The following is a 17,266-nucleotide window of genomic DNA, read 5'->3' as shown; positions in this document are numbered from 1 at the left end:
TCTCAGTTTCCCTCTTTACTATAAAAGCGGGTGGTCCTTCGTAATTTAATTTACTACATTAATATTTAAATAATCAGATTCAAGCCCCAAATGTCCCACATTATGGTCCTTTGAACCGGATAGGCATTAAATTTATAATTAAAATATTAATCTTAATAACTAATCCTTGTGTGACATAAGCTAGACTAACTATTTAATTCAACTAACAGTGTAACACATCAGTTAGTCTAGATCACACTAACATATTGCTACTTTCACCTCATGTATAAGGTAGCTTTAGTGGGTCATAGCCAATTACCCATAACATTTAGACCTACACTTCATACTGAAGTAGAATCTTTAGGTCACCAAGAGCAACAGCTCATAACCTTATATTAATCACTAACACCAATTAAGTGTTAACCATTTAGGCTATACCAATGTTTCAATATATGGCTGTCAGCAGACTGTCCATTATAGCCTGAATCCATGTTATAATTACTGATTCACTCAAGTCGGTGGATCATTAACATTTAGGGATCCAGTATACTAATATAAATTACTGATCTCATACTAGTTAATCATTACTAACCCTGATAATATTTTATTCCACCATTAGGAGTACATTTAGGAGTTAGATAATATTTACAGCAGTAGAATACTTGCCAAACACAATTAATTCCTTTGTGTTCATTTAATTTCTTATACACATAATTATACAAGTGTATATTATATAAAATACAAAAAACCCAAAAACACAGCACAATTATTTGCACATTACTGCACCATAATATAATCTTTGCCAACCTTCATTAGGTAGCAATTTAGGCTGTGATTGTGCTGAATTTGGCACAAACATAGACTAAATATAGTTGTAGTTTCTCAAGTAGAAATTCACACTTGACTTGAGCTAGTTAGTGACACATATATTATTCATTTTGTGCTGACCCTATTAAGGCTGGGATTAACCATTTATTGTGTAATTATTTTATTGCATATTTCTATGTATGTTTTTGAGTGTTACTGTAAGTCCACTACCCATCCGAGGCTGATTTAGAAGAGCTAAGCTGAGGAACACCTGTAGTGAGACCAAGGTACCAGTAAAATCTTAGTTGCTTATTATTAGGTAGGTAGCTAACCTCTAAAGGAGGTACATTACAACCAGCCTCAAGAAATACCAGGCTGTCAATACTTATACCTGCTCTACATCAAGGAGCAGACACCATAGCTATACCACTAGCTCCATAAGCCCTATCAGGCTCAATTTACCGCAAGAATGAATCCTCTAGAAAGGAATGCAAGATTCTTGAGAGCTCTTCAAATCCGCCTAGGAGAACTGCTTATGAAATGTCATCTCTGTGTAGAAACTGACCCAGGTGACGTCTACAGACTAGCAAGTTCCATAAGGAACGCCATTCAAAAATATGATCATGTAAAGACTGTAATCGAGTCCCACAGGAATTTACTCCAAGTCGGTCATACTGTTTCAGACCACTTACGTCTGACAGAATCGGATCTGGATAACTATGAACTTTACGTTCAAACCAGGTTAGACCGATATAAGGAGATGCTTGCGAGACAAGATATTCCTGAGTGGATAGAGCCGATCATTAATAGACCTACACCTGAGTCAACACTCAGTTCAGATGAAATACCTGAACTACCTCAAGACGAGGAGAATCCTCTAATCAATACTGATCACTACACAGGATCCACAACTGAAGTTCAACCTTCATTTTCTAACCTCTCATCTAATACAGCTTCATGTGATGATTTGTTTACAGAGTCTGACCAATTTTCAGACCACTCTTCTCCATGTTCCCTGGATTCTATAAGTTCAATACATAAAGCTACTGAATTAACTAGCCTATCACAAGAACCCAGAGAAACAAGTGAAGCTGCAGATGAAACAAGTGAAACTGCAATAATCAGTGAATCTGAACCAGAAAATGATAAAGCTAATGCTGCAGCAGCAGTCGAAGCTGTAATCAAAGCTGAGGCTAAACAAGAAGCCTTAAGCAACACAAGTAATGGTCACAATTGCTCCCAACAGCCTTCTAAAGTAAGTGCTAACAATGAGAAGACTATTATAAACCTTGTGCACCAATTATTAAATTTATCTTCACCAGAACAATCAGTTGACTCCTTACAAGCCTTTAGTTTTCAGCTCGAGTCACTGATAAATTCTTTCAGTAAAGAGGTGGATCACCCAACTACTGAGTGGATGACTAAAATTATCATCCAGAGAAAATTGTCTGGTGATACACTTAATAAATTATATGTATACCAGAATGGTAATACCCTGTCAATGCAGGATATATTTACAGGTTTGCGCAATATGAGCAATCATGCAGCAGACCAAGCAATTAATGCTGAATCTGAATGCACCAAAACTGTACGTACAACAGTTTCCTTACCTGACACTCCTAAAGTGACACTGTCACTAGGTAACCAAGGTGCTAGTAATCAATGTAACAACAATCAGTCAAACACTGATTCATCAGTGAGGCCTAAGAGCCCCACAGGTGCTCCTAAGAGACCTAATAGTCCAAAGAGCACTCCTAATAACTCCACAAGTGCTCCTAAGAGACCTAATAGTCCAAAGAGCACTCCCAAGAGCCTGTTAATGGTTCCCCAGAGTACACCAAGTACTCACAAGCGAATAAATAACAAGCAAATGCAAGCAGTAAAACCATCACCACCTGCAAATACTGTTTTACCTAAACCGGTAACCCCTAAACGATCTGCAGGATGGGGAATGTGCTTGTTTTGCAATCAAAAACATTCTCTGTACAAATGTACTAATTATCCTAATAGAGACACAAGAGTCAGACGACTCAAACAGTTACACAAATGTACTAGGTGTCTCAAACCACATAATGTTAACAGCTGTGAAACCCCACTGAATACCTGCAATAGGTATAGAAGGGGCAAGCATCATGCTGCACTGTGCAAATTAGTTAGGACTAATTATGTCAATCCTAGAATAGGACGTAGAGAATCTACACCAGTACAGTGCTGCAAGGTGCGAGATGTATACAGTGTAACTTCACAAGCATCTCAAGTAGATGCTGCTTTGCCTACTGCCCAACTTCAAGTGAAGAACAGAGGAACCAAGATCACCATACGTGGACTATTTGACCAAGGTTCCCAAAGAACTTTCATTACTCAAAGAGCAGCAGAGGCACTTAATTTACAACCAATAGGACAGGTAAAATTAAACTTGTCAGGGTCCATGATAAATCGAGGAACCCATGAATACTCAGTAGTTCAACCGCTTGTACGACTAGGTAGTCATGCCAAGGCTGTCCAAGCCATTGTTGTAGATCAAATACCTTTAGACTTAAATATTAAGGGTCTGGGGTACACAGCCCACTTCCTGCAGGAACAAGAAATTAATTTGGCTGACAACAAGTTAACGTCTGACCGCCTTAACAATGTAGATGTACTAGTAGGAGCCGACTACTATTACCAGTTCATAACTGGACATGTTAAACGATTGGGAATGAATATGCTCCAATCTGCAGGTGGCTACTTACTTACTGGTAAAGTTCTGAATGTGAACAAGCCTAAACCTGCCAACAATAATAAATTAGTCAGCAGTAAATCAATTCTCCAGCAGCAAGCTAAAAGGAGAAACGCAGCTGAGTAATAAACTCAGATTGAATGTAGTGCAATTGATACTCGCCGGGATGTTTCATAGCTCTCAGTGAAAACCAATGGTCCATACTCAAACAAGTACAAGTCACAGCGACCAAACCATTGAATTCCCTGCAGACCTAGAATTATTCTCGACAAGTAGTAATTGACCACACTCAGTCTTCCTAGTTAAATTGTAATGTTAGGCTAGAGAATCTAGTACTCCCTAGGTAATTAATAATGTTAGGCTAGAGAATCTAGCACTCAATGCCACTGGCATTTCCTGAATTTAGTAATTCTATGAAGTCATCAAGCAACTTCAGTAATTACAAATTCACTAGGACCACTGGTCCACTATACTTGCGCTTAAAGGTTTGCCAAGAAAACCTTCTTAATACCATGTTTTCTGCACTAAGAGTTAGTGATAAATACTTGCATTAATTTGTTTGAGTTGTTTTTCTTTCGTTTCTGCTTATTTAGTGTAGGAGCGCAGCACGAACAAACTTGCAAACTTACTAATACGTAAGCGAATTTACAGAGAACTAATATGTTTAATGCATTATCGTTAAACATCAGCATTGTTAATTAACATGCTTCATGAGCTTAATATAGCTCACCTTAGAATTAACGTAATAATATGAGTGCTTGTTCCCCATGCGTACGAGCTTAATATTGCTCGCCATGACAATCGAACGCTTTAATGTTCCCCATGCCATGAGCACTGCTCGTCATGATAATTGAATGATGCAAAACTCCACCTCGTTAATTCGAGTTCACTGAACTCACCCTGTTAACTGTTAACGAGCTCACTGCAGCTCACCCTGTCAACACTGTTGACGAGTTCACTGTAACACCCTGTTAGCACTGCTAACGAGCTCACTGTAGCTCACCCTGTCAACACTGTTGACGAGTTCACTGTAACTCACCCTGTTAGCACTGCTAACGAGCTCACTGTAGCTCACCCTGTCAACACTGTTGACGAGTTCACTGTAACTCACCCTGTTAGCACTGCTAACGAGCTCACTGTAGCTCACCCTGTCAACACTGTTGATGAGTTCACTGTAACTCACCCTGTTAGCACTGCTAACGAGCTCACCCTGTCAACACTGTTGACGAGTTCACTGTAACTCACCCTGTTAGCACTGCTAACGAGCTCACTGTAGCTCACCATATTCACGAGTTCAATATAGCTCGACTTGTTAATGAGCTCAATACTGCTCACAATTAGTTTAGTCCCTTACTTAGGTAGGTTAGAAATTCAAACCATTTATTTAGGTAGGCTAAGGGACTTTAGTTAGTGTCAACTGAGTACTAACCTAATCTGTACTCACCATTAATTGCAGTTGACTATACTTATAGAGACTGATTTAATAAACTCAAATTCATGTAAAGGTGATTTCGTATTAACAAGTTTACAGTGTCAAGCCTATGAGCTACCATTCAATTAGCTCATAAGTCAGAATGACTAGGCTACTAATCTCACTGTCAACTCAGAATTTTCCTTGATTTCAATGAATAAACTTTTCAGTTCTCTACCTTTCTATTATTTTAGCTAGTTAGCAAATTAGTTGTACCATCAGTCAGAATGACTACTGCACGGCAGTGCACATTAAATTCATTTCCTCATTTGAATTTGAGGTGATCATGATGCTGCGTGATGTTATTGTCTAGTAACTCAATAGTTGCAAGTCACAGCGACCCTAGACAGTGACCTTACTGTAGTGTCATAGTCTCCTTGATCTTGAATGACTAATAATACTTTACTGTATAATCATACCATAGTTTTGTCAGTTCTTAGGAACTTATTCTGAGTTTGCCTACGATTCAGCAGCTACGTAATACACCATTACATGTCATTGCGACCCTAGTTGTTGAGTTTATTGTGAGCTTTAGAGGGTTCCTGATTACCGATGACTTAATCATTTAATGTTTCAATATTTAATACATGTTTCCACTAAAGGAGACTGCAAGCCTATTATAGTTCTCAACTAAGAGCAATTCTTTAATTATTGTGTAGGCTATAAACAACATGTTTTATTTGACATGTAAATAGCAAGACTCAAGTTCTTGTGAGTCCTTGATAAATACGGGACGTTCGTTATGTGTGTACTAACATACTAACATATTAACATACTAATATACCAATATTAATCTCAACTTCGGGATAGGTCAGTACTCCACAGTACACTACGACCCTAGAATCCTCCCCCCGGAGTTATGTTGGAAATTTCCAACACCGAATACAACACTGTTGTCTTCTCATTAATTATTACTAACTCTACTGATTATTGTAGTAAGCAGAAATAACACAACGTAGAATTCTCATGTACTAATAATTTCATCTGTGCAGTAGGCTAGAATTCTCACGTCACCCGACGCCAGTATTGCGTCAGATTTCATTACAATAAACACATTATATCCAATGTATCTGAGAATTGAATTCGATTCTCTATAACCAAGGCGTTCTGTGTGATAATTAATTACAGATAAATTGACTTCCAACTAAAAGCTGAATAGAGCGTTAGAGTCATAGCGGTTATCTAGTAATGAAAATTAACGTCACAAGTGAATGCCATGGAGAGACATTAATTCCTCTCCCTTATATGTTTACTATCACTAAATTGGCAAATAATAATATTTCCCTCTTCTAAATAATAAACCCATCCTGTCTCCAACATTTCAAGCACAAATGCGAGAAATACTAATATTCATGACAATAATTTGTCTAATGAATGCGAGACGCGGCGTGGGTGAGGAGGGCACGCCAGTACACGTGGATGGAAGCTCTCGAGCAGACCTGTCCTCATCGTGCTCACGAGGAGACGCCATTGCCCAGTCATCAGAGTAGACGTTATCCATCCTCAGATGAAAGTCGCCACTGTGAGGCGTGAACAACCTTGCAGATAATATCTTCAACTGGTGTCGGTGTAACATAAGGAACCTTTTTAATCTGGTTCTTGACTACACGTGACCTGCCAGTGAAGCGCGCCATTATCCAGGATAGGGTGAAGCCAGAGCCTGGGACGCGAATTTCGGTAATCTTAAAACTTATACAGTGCCCATATCAGCTAAGTATCTTATCCTTATTTGATGCATCTTGTAAGGTGTAGTATAGTAGCTGGGTGATTGACCGTGACGACGTATACCAACACCAAACCACAGGTTATTACCCATTATCGCCTGTGAATGTTAATTTCTTGAACATAGAGATTCAGTAGTTTAATTAGTTGCTACTGTAAATATTTGTCTTGCAGCACGTGAGAAGAATTCTCCCTGCCGCCTTCTCCCATGTTAATCCATCCCACTCGTCAGCCAGCCGAGCCCAGGGAATTAGAGGAAGCGTCGTGACTTACCCACAAAGGAATCGTCATTAAGCTAAGATTCCTTTGTATTCATTTATTAATTATCTGGAATTATTTACATGCAGAGTTCCTTTGGATTAACGTGTGTTTATTGTGATTATCATTATTATACTCATATTCTATGTTCCCATTCATGGAAATGACATTGGTTTTCATTATAATTCATAGGATTAGATTATTATAATTTGGATTAGTGAACAAACCACACTAGTTCCTGGACGTACTGACTTCCAGTAATAACCCCCCCATGTAGGTGTTTGAGGGTTTGATTCATTTAATTATACAGCCCATTAATTATTTCTATGATCATATTCTCTAGTATTTTATCCATAGTTACTGGTTCATCTAGGAATTATCTAATGATCAGAAATTCTCAGTTTCCCTCTTTACTATAAAAGCGGGTGGTCCTTCGTAATTTAATTTACTACATTAATATTTAAATAATCAGATTCAAGCCCCAAATGACCCACAACCCCTCCCCAAAAAATATTTTTTAGACTTTGGTGAAAGTAACAGATATTAACATTAGGCAATGCATTTTTATGATATATAACAAAATAGGGCATGATAACATACTCATTATTATTGGTATTATTATGTATTACTCAGCAATGATATAAAGGCACCAGCTGCATATCCACTTTGTGGACACTTCTTGCTACTATTCTTCTTGTTTGTACATTGAACAAGTACTCACATCTCCTTATTACTGTATTATTCCTCAGTTCTCGTTAATAGGAGCTGTTCTCCTTACCAATAAAATGTTCTCCTTTAAAAAAAATTTTGTATAAAATATATTTTTGAAAATATTGGGATGAAACTTTCATGATGCTTAAGCCAAGAAGTTGGTGATTTGTTTAGCATTTAATATTAATTTTCACATAATTCAAATATTTTTTTGCCCAGCCCCAGCTTTTACAGCCCAGGCTGTAGCAGCTTAAGGGTTAATGCACATGGTTTGTTGACCAGAGCACACACTAGAAATTGAAGGGACGACGACGTTTCGGTCCGTCCTGGACCATTCTCAAGTCGATTGTGTCGTTTCCCTTCAATTTCTAGTGTGTGGTCTGGTCAACATACTTCAGCCACGTTATTGTGACTCATCGCCTGCACATGGTTTGTATTACCTAGGCTGTCAGAGAGAGGGAGGGGAGGCAGCTGAGAACCCGCCCATACCCCCTTCCCCATTCCTGCCCACCCTCCTTACTTCTGCCCACCCTCCTTACTTCTGCCCACCCTCCTTACTCCTGTCCACCCTCCCTACTCCTGCCTACCCTCCTTACTTCTGCCCATCCTCCTTACTCCTGCCCACCCTCCTTACTCCTGCCCACCCTCCTTACTCCTGCCTACCCTCCTTACTCCTGCCCACCCTCCTTACTCCTGCCCACCCTCCTTACTTCTGCCCATCCTCCTTACTCCTGCCCACCCTCCTTACTCCTGCCCACCCTCCTTACTCCTGCCCATCCTCCTTACTCCTGCCCACCCTCCTTACTCCTGCCCACCCTCCTTACTCCTGCCTACCCTCCTTACTCCTGCCCACCCTCCTTACTCCTGCCCACCCTCCTTACTTCTGCCCATCCTCCTTACTCCTGCCCACCCTCCTTACTCCTGCCCACCCTCCTTACTCCTGCCCACCCTCCTTACTTCTGCCCATCCTCCTTACTCCTGCCTACCCTCCTTACTCCTGCCCACCCTCCTTACTCCTGCCCACCCTCCTTACTCCTGCCCAACCTCCTTACTTCTGCCTACCCTCCTTACTCCTGCCTACCCTCCTTACTCCTGCCCACCCTCCTTACTTCTGCCTACCCTTCTTACTCCTACCTATCCTTACTCCTGCCCACCCTCCATACTCCTGCCCACCCTCCTTACTTGTTCCCACCCTCCTTACTCCTTCCCACTCTCTTTAAACGTGCTCATCCTCCTAACGTCTGGTAAAAGCAAAACTCCTGATTTTCTAGGTGGGGGGGGGGGGGGGGAGCCCCGGAGCTTTCCCAGGCTGATATGCTAATGTCAGACTTTGGTATCAGTCATGTGTATGGAGTTCTTAGGCCTACCGGGGACCATGGCCAGAACCAGAGCCCCCTCAGAGAGGCAAGGGGAGCAATGGCCTATAGAAACCCCCCCGTGTGGTTGGAAGCATTCTGTCTGCCATCGACCGGAACAGGCACCCAGAAAGGTAAGCGCCTCAAAACAAACCCCTATTCTGATGAAAATTGCTACCAAAAGCCAAACTAGTGGATAGAACTCTCCAACAGAAAACAAGTAAACTAATGTGATGTCACACGTCACCGCGCCGCTGTCTGCGCAGCTCCCCTCTTCCCGGGAGGGGGAAGGGGGAGCCCCAGACCCTCCACACCGGCTACCCACACCTCAGTTCTTGAGGCTGATGCTATAGGCGCAGGTCGTGTGCTCTGGCTCCAGTGTCGCTACAGCACTGTGCTTCGCGTGTGGCGTTTGTTATTGTGGGTGTGAGAGCCAGGAGTTATCTTCAGTACTCGGGCTGCATGCCTAGGGCTGCCTTACCTAGGTGCCCTGTAAGTACTGTCCTTGGGGCTTGGGGACACCTTCCACTGGCTCCTCGGGGTCTGCCTCTGCTGGTCTGTTTTACTTTTTCGGTTTTTCGGCCGCCTGTTGGGCTCTTGGGTGTTCAGTTCTCCCGTGTTCCCTGCAGGTAAGAGGCAGTTTGCACTGGTAGGGGCGCAGGGTGCTGCACAGCTTTGTATTCCCGACATAGCGGCCGGCTCTGTTCCTTGGGGGTTCGCTCTCCTGCAGGGTTTTGTTTTCTTTTTGTTTTTGCCTGGTGGGGGGTTCTGTCCTATTATTCCACTGGTGTTTGCCCTTCCACGGTTCTCCTCGGTGGCGCCCCCTGCTAGGTCCCCGTGAGTGTACATGTCCCTGGGGTACAGCTATAGAAGTTCGCTTAGTAGTTTTGGGTGCCGGTTAGCAGCGCTCTGCCTGGGACTACCTGAGCGCGAGTCCTCTTAAAGTAAACTCTCGGAACCCTGGGAATCCCCTAGGGGCGCGTGGGTCCGATGGATGTGACCCTGGAGTCCCTCTCGATGTGTGTGAGTTTGATGGTTGCTCGGTCCCCTTGTCTCAGGGTGACCCTCATTGTTTTGGCCTCTGCCACGCTGCCTGTTGGGTCGGTGATACTTTCGACCCTGAGTCCTGTGAGTGTTGCTACTTGCTTGTGACTCAATTTACCCAATCCTCTGATGATTCTATTTGGGTACAGGCGGCGCATGCATTGCAAGCTAGGTTTCGTCTGTTGCAACGGGCTCGGTTGGTTGCTCACCCTTATGCCCCGGGGCTGCCTCGCTTTGCTTTTCGAGACCCGGACTTGGGGTGAGGGTCGCTTTGATCCTGGTTCAGTCCGCACCTCGTCGTCCTTCCCTTTCTGCTCGTTCTGGTCCCCCTCTCCCCTGCTTCCGGCCCCGAAACGTCTGAAGGTTTTGGAGTCGGAGCAGGCGTTACTTGATCTCGAGACTCGGGCAGCTTCGTGAGTGCCCCTTCCGAGGGGGAGGGCAACAGAGGCATTCGAGTCTTGTCTCCCGGCTGAAGCTTCTGGGTCTGACCAGTGGGCCCCCTTTCTTCCGGCCTTTACGGCTGCTCCGTCCTTGTCTTGTGGGGTCGGGGCTTGGGGAGAGGACTCGGCCCCGGATCCTGTGGTGAAGGACCTCGAGGCTGGGGAGGGGCTGACTTGGGGGCCTTGGGCCCCGCTGGACCCCGCCTGGGTTATTCTTCCCTCTGAGCGGGGCTTATTGTTACAAGGTGTGGGGCTTTCTTTTCCCCCCTCTGTGTACGAGTTGGATTAGGTGTCGGCCCCTCCCTGGGTTCGGTTCCGTGTTTCCCCGGGTATGTCGGTTCCGTCTTTCTGGAGGTTTTTGGCTTATTACATCCAACCTGGTGTGGTGCGAGTGGCCCTTGCAGCTTACCTCCTGCGTGACCCGGATTATGCTCGGAAATGGATCTGTCTGAGTTCAGGTTTGGGACTTCGTTCCCTTTCTGGCTCTGTTACGAGGTTCTGGAGTCTTCCTGGATAGCTGACTTCCCCCCTTGTTTGTTCTGGATTCCTGGCATTCCTTATGTCGTTCCCACACGCTGGAGTGGCAGGAAGCTTCCATGGTGCTTCAGGTTTACCTGGGGGGTGATCTTGAGTACCTGAATGAGTGCTTCTTTGCCCCTGCCCTTCCCCGCAATGTGGGCGTTGTTCAGCTTCATGTGCAGGTTCCCGCCCTTTTGGCTGCGCTCATAGCGGAGGACTTGCGCGCCTGGGGCCTTTTGGCTTCGGCCTTATAGTTCTTTTTCCTCCTGGAGCTGTCCTCGGATTGGTTCGTGGAGGATGTGAGGACGCTTGGGTCTGTTCCGGGGTCCGGCGCCTTGTCCTCTGCAGCGCGTTCGTCTGCTGCCTTGTTGAAGCTTTAAACGCCAATTTTGCGGGATACGGTTTCCCTGTTTTATGCTTCCTGTTAAAGGGTGTCGGCAGGCGGTAGTGGGTTCCTCCGTGGAATCTGCTTGGGCTCTGGCTCTTAGGCGGTCTTCACCCTTTTTTCCTCTTCTGTTTGAGGAGTCGGCCGTGGCGCAGTTTGTTCAGGCTGCGTCGTCGGCTTGTTGTCCGATGTTGGACTTGTTGGTTTTCCGGGGGTCCCGGGGTGGGTCTTCCCGGAAGGGTCGTGCCAGGGCTTGAGTTCCTCTCGTTGTGTTATGTCACTGGTGTCAGGTTTGGGTTCGGCTCCTGCTTCGGAACCACCCTCGTCTGGTCGGTGCGGTGTTCGCTCTGTGCGGGGTTCTGGGTCTCGTAAGGGGCGCCGGCCCTTTCGCGGTTTGCCCCATTGACGGAGTGATGGGGGTGGCAGCTTGTGCTGTTCGCTCAGGCCAGGTCCCAAGATTCGTGGGCATTTCGGGTCGTGTCTGTCGGCCTGCGGTGGCGTTGGGTGGCCCCCCCCCTTAGGGGGGTCGGGGCTGGCAGGGCAGGTTTCTTCACCTGCGCTCTGTGAGGTCATCTTGGAGTGGGTTCACTTGGGTGTCGTCGAAATGACGTCATCCCTCAGATGTGTTTCCCGTCTGTTTCTGGTCCCGAAATGGGACTGCGCGGACCTGCGGTTCATTCTGGACTTGTCCCGTCTGAACCCCTGGGTTCATTGCCCCTCCTTTTGGATGACTACGCTGTCTCAGGTTTGGCTCCTCCTGGAGCCGGGCACTTGGATGGTGTTCTTGGACCTCGGGAATGCTTATTGGCATGTCCCGATTCATCCGCAGTTCAGGGACTGGCTCGGTTTTGTTGTGGGGCGTCTGAGTTACCACTTTCGTTGTCTCCCATTCGGGTTGAACCTTGCACCTCGCGTGTTCACGCGCCTTACGCAGGTCGTGGTAGCCCGTTTGCGTCTCCTAGGTGTTCGAGTGTTGGCCTACCTCGACGACTGGCTGGTTTGGGCTCCCAGCCAGTCAGCTTGCTTGCTAGCCAGGGATTTGGTTCTATCCCAGCTCACCGGGTTCGAGTTCTTGGTGAACTGGAGGAAGTCCCATCTGGTTCCCTCTCAGGTTCGGACTTGGCTGGACCTTGTTTGGGACTCTCGGACCGCCTCCTTGTCTCTCCCTCCGGAATCTCTTCTGCGGCTGCAGTCCCACCTTCGTCTGTTTCTGGTGGGCCCTCGGGTCACCCGACGGTTGCTCGAGGGGCTGTGCGGGAGCCTGAACTTCATGATGGTAGTCTACCTGCCGGGTCGGGTTTGGCTTCGTCGGCTGTTCTGGTTCCTTCAGGGTCACCCCTTCCGCCTCTCTCGCGATCACTGGGTTCGACCTTCGGGGGCCTTGCATCGGTTGCTGCGTCACCGGCTTCCTCTTTGGGTTTCTCGAGGTTCAGTGCCTTGGCGCCTGCCCGAGCCCTCACTCGATGTGTACACGAATGCGTCATCTCACGGCTGGGGCTTTGTGACCAGTGCTCACCAGGCCCAGCCGACCAGGGGCGTTGGGATACGTCCTTCCATCGAGCTCACAGCATGGTGCAGGAGTTCGCGGCAGTGTGGTTTACACTTTGGAGGATTCAGGTCACCCGCGGATCGACGATTCAGCTCCATATGGACTGCTCTCCGGTGGTTCATTGCCTGAACCGCGGGGGTTCAATGCGGTCCTTGTCTCTTTGAGGTTGGTCGCTTTTGGTGACTCGTCTGTTGAGTTCTCGGGGTTTGGCTCTCCTGGCGGTTCACGTACGGGGCGTGTCCAACGTCTTGGGCCGACGGCTTGTCTCGCTTCGTTCCCCTCTCCACGGAGTGGACGGTCAACGACGTTTCCTTCCGTTGGCTTTGCCAGATGTTCGGGTGCCCCGAGGTGGACCTTTTTGCATCGGCGTGGTCGCGGCGTTTTCCCGTGTATGTGGCGCCCTTCCCCAATCGCGGAAGGGGTCGGAAGGCCGTCAGGGTAAATGCCTTTTGGCTTGACTGGTCGAGGCGGGGGTTCCTGTACCTCTTTTCCCCGGTTCGGCTGTTACTCCAGGTCCTGACTCGCTTGGAGACTTATCAGGGGAGAGTTGTCCTTCTGACCCCTTGGTGGCCGGCCCAGCCTTGGTTTCAGGCGCTGCTTGCTCGGTGTCCGAACCCGAGTGTTTTTCCGCGACTCCGCCTCTTTCAGCAGATCGGGCCGGTACGTCACATGGCTGGTTCGATCTTCTCCTTGAGTCTTCGCGTATGGGTTTTTTGACTCGAGTCTATCATCATCTCTATGGTGATCAGGAGGCCTCTTTGTTGGTTTCCCACCTGAGGGCTTCTTCTCGGCGGCAGTATGAAGTTTCCTGGCGGCCCTTCTGTTATTTTTTGCGTCTTCGTCGTGTTAGTTCGTTGTCTGTTAGGGTGGTCTTGTCCTTTCTCTCTTGGTTGTTTCAGGACCGTCATCTTATGCCTAACACTGTCGCCTCATATCGTGCGGCACTGGCAGAGCCACTTCAGCTTGCCTTCGGTATCGATGTTATGTCTGCGCCGTTTCGCAAGCTGTCTCGTGCCTTGTTTCACCTCCAGCCTGTTCATGCGCCACTTGAGCCTTCCTGGTATTTGGACAGAGTGCTCGCTTACCTTTTGTCTCCTCGTTTCGTTGTGGCCCCTTCGGTCCGGGATTGTTTCTCCAAGGCTCTTTTCTTGTTGGCTTTGGCCTCTGGGGGTCGGGTATTGGAGCTTCATGCTCTCCTCCGGCGCAGGGGTTTCTGCTCTTTTGATCGTGGAGATTGTTTTGTTCACTTGCAGGCGACTCCTTTTCTGGCGAAGAATGAGACTGCTGCGTTCCGGAGGGGTCCGTGGGTGGTCCAGCGCATCATGTTTTGTGTCCGGTTGCGGCGCTTCGCCGTTATTTGCGTGCCACAGCTTCTGTGTCCGGGGACGCGCTTTGGGTTGATCCAGTTTCCATTCTTCCCTGTTCCCGGGTTCGGGTTTCCCAGGTCGTCTGCAGGGTTATCAAGTCCAGCCAGCCTGCGGTCTATCCCCGTGCCCATGACGTCCGTAAGTTCGCGGCTCTTGCTGCCGTCTTTGGGAATATGTCTTGGTCTGATATTTGGGCGTGGGGTTTTTGGTGGTCGAAGAGGGTCCTGGCTGCTCGTTACCTCGTGAATGTCCCTGGGCCCCGTCGGGCCTGTGCTGCTTTGGGTCAGCAGTTGCAACCAGTTTTCTCGACTTCGAATTGAGGGGGTGAGCGACGACCGCTTCCTGGGTAAGTCCCTCTTTTTCCATCTGTGGGTAATTAGCTCCGGGTAACGATGGGGCTCCCCCCAGAAAACCAGCGTTGAATGTAATGAAACGTCATTTTCTGGGTGAATCCCGGAGGCTCCCCGGCATCCCTCCCTCCGGTCGGCGTTTTTTTTCGCGTTTTTGATATCCAGCCTCAAGAACTGAGGTGTGGGTAGTCGGCGTGGAGGGTCTGGGGCTCCCCCTTCCCCCTCCCAGGGAGGGGGGAGCTGCGCAGACAGTGGTGCGGCGACGTGTGACGTCACACTAGTTTGCTTGTTTTCTGTTGGGGAGTTCTATCCACTAGTTCGGCTTTTGGTAGCAATTTTCATCAGAATAGGGGTTTGTTTTGAGGCGCTTACCTTTCTGGGTGCCTGTTCCGGTCGATGGCAGACATAGAATGCTTCCAACCATACGGGGGTTTCTATAGGACATTGCTCTCCTTGCCTCTCTGAGTGGGGCCCGGTTCTGGCCGTGGTCCCCGGTAGGCCTAATAACTCCATACACATAACTGATGCCAAAGTCTGACATCAGCATATCAGCCTGGGAAAGCTCCGTGGAGCCTCCAGGACTCACCCAGAAAATGGCGTTTCGTTACATTCAACGCTGGTTTTTTTATTTAATGTTCTAAACGTTTACTATGTTTTGGTGGGAAAAATTTAGTCATAGAAACCTTAAATTTGTTTTCTTTTTCCCCTAATAGGTAATACTGCTTCCAGTCTCTGCTCGGCTACCAAGGACGATAGCAAACACAACTTCTACCCATTAATGATGGTAAAGACAATTTTATTCTTGTTGTACTATTAGTATGTGTGGACTATCATGTTGATGTCAATAATACACTCACCATCAGATTCAGATTCTTTATTCAGGTAAAGGTACATCCATTGAGTTACATACATAATGATGGATTTAAAGATAGAGATAGTACATACAATACTTAAAGCCACTAGTACTCATAGCTTTTTGGGCAAGGTGAAGGGGGAAAAAAAACTTAGACTAAAACTTAATAGTAATTGTGCTTAAAGTTTAAATTGCATTGAAAAAAAATAAAAAAAGGGGAGGAGGGAACAAGGCAGAGAAAAGCAATTATACAAGTTGGTCAACAAAAAGCATTGATTACAATAATAAGACATGGGTTGACATTTAGGGGTAAGGTATGTTACATGGAGTTTATTAGGTAGTTTTGAGTTATTATCTTAAACTGGTTGAGAGAGGTACAGTCTTTGACATGATTGGGAAGATGTCAAGGTTCTCACCCATTCCTACCTTATATGGTTTGGGGTCGTTCCCACGGGTCTTCACCCCTCCGTACCAGACGCCACTGCTCGCCCCGGGGCTAAACCCAGTCCACTAAGGGCTGGCCTTATATATATACCCCTAGCGAGTAGAGAGGTTCAAGTCTACCTGTATCACACCTGAACCCGTCTTGACACTGGGACACTCTCTCTTAGATATCTGGTCTGCTCGAGGTCGCCAGCTGGGTGTTTATACTCGTGTCCCGGCAACACTTCAGTGGTCTCATTAGTTATCTTAAATCAAGGATGCAATCTCATGTGCAGTGCAAGGCGACATAAATGGTTTCACTCAAAATAGTCCTAGAGAATGGAGGCTCACTCAAACACAATGGTAAGATTAAAAGTTTACTGAAGAAAATATATACACTTGCAATAGGAAATAATATAGGTAGAATTGTCCGATGGCAATAACACTCCTCTCGCTCCATCTCTAGCAACACGGTCAGCTAACTGGGTCCACTCTTCCGTCGGTGGGCACACACCTCGCACTTACCTCAATCGTGAAGGGATCCAGTTGGATGTTCAGTCAGTGCAAGATGTATCCTTTGCTAGTTGAGCTGGACCCTAGGCTACCACATAACTGTTCTGCGGAATGCAAGAAATTTAGTTTCGGCACTCAAAAATCTAAATTTTTTACAATTTATATATAAAAATTTCAGCTCCCGGACAGGCCCCCACTTGTTATGGGGTACGTGGTTGTACTGAGAAGAGCCAATAGTTAGAGTCAAGATGTATCTAAAATAGTGGGATAGATAGGCCCGGCCCTCCAAGGAACAAAGGTTCCTAGTAATGATTCTATGTTTTAAATTACAGGTCTGCTGTCTAGTAGCTAATCATCTACACCACTTCAACAGGATGAATTGATACTTCTCGTAATCTAACTTATTTATTAAAACCCTCTAATAACCCCCATATCCATTAATACAATAAATTTTTTTACCACTCTACCTTACGTTAAACACCTTGGTCCACATAGACAGGATGCAGAGTTTGCAATTACAACTAGGGTAAAGACTACTTGGAGTAGGACACTAGTAAAGGCTTTAGATACCCTGGTAAAACTTGAGCACACGTGGTTTTACTAAAACACCCTAGAGTAATCTTAGGGATATAAACACTAGCTTAGGCTACACAAGAACTTAACTACACAGTTTTGCCAGAACACGGTAACACAGTATTGTACTTATCTTAGATAATAAATGTAGAATGAGGTAAGGGAAAGGGAGAAGGACGAGAACAGAGCCCACGCGGGAGAGTGTGAACACCACAACAGCCAGAATGA

The 17,266-nt window shown here is 46.4% G+C and overlaps 1 protein-coding gene across 1 annotated transcript in view; it reads left to right on the top strand.

The window, feature by feature from the left end:
- LOC123751313 (tripartite motif-containing protein 59-like) overlaps positions 1-17,266 on the top strand; it is a 50,687-nt gene that overhangs the window by 11,570 nt on the left and 21,851 nt on the right. Inside the window, exon 2 of the mRNA XM_045733406.2 lies at positions 15,390-15,460. Coding sequence (XP_045589362.2) covers positions 15,455-15,460 — 6 coding nt within the window. The 5' untranslated portion in view covers positions 15,390-15,454. The remainder of the gene's footprint in view (positions 1-15,389; positions 15,461-17,266) is intronic.

This window comes from Procambarus clarkii, chromosome 60 (genome assembly GCF_040958095.1).
Source record: "Procambarus clarkii isolate CNS0578487 chromosome 60, FALCON_Pclarkii_2.0, whole genome shotgun sequence".
Lineage (NCBI taxonomy): Eukaryota > Metazoa > Arthropoda > Malacostraca > Decapoda > Cambaridae > Procambarus > Procambarus clarkii.
This window is presented reverse-complemented; position numbering and strand designations above follow the sequence as displayed.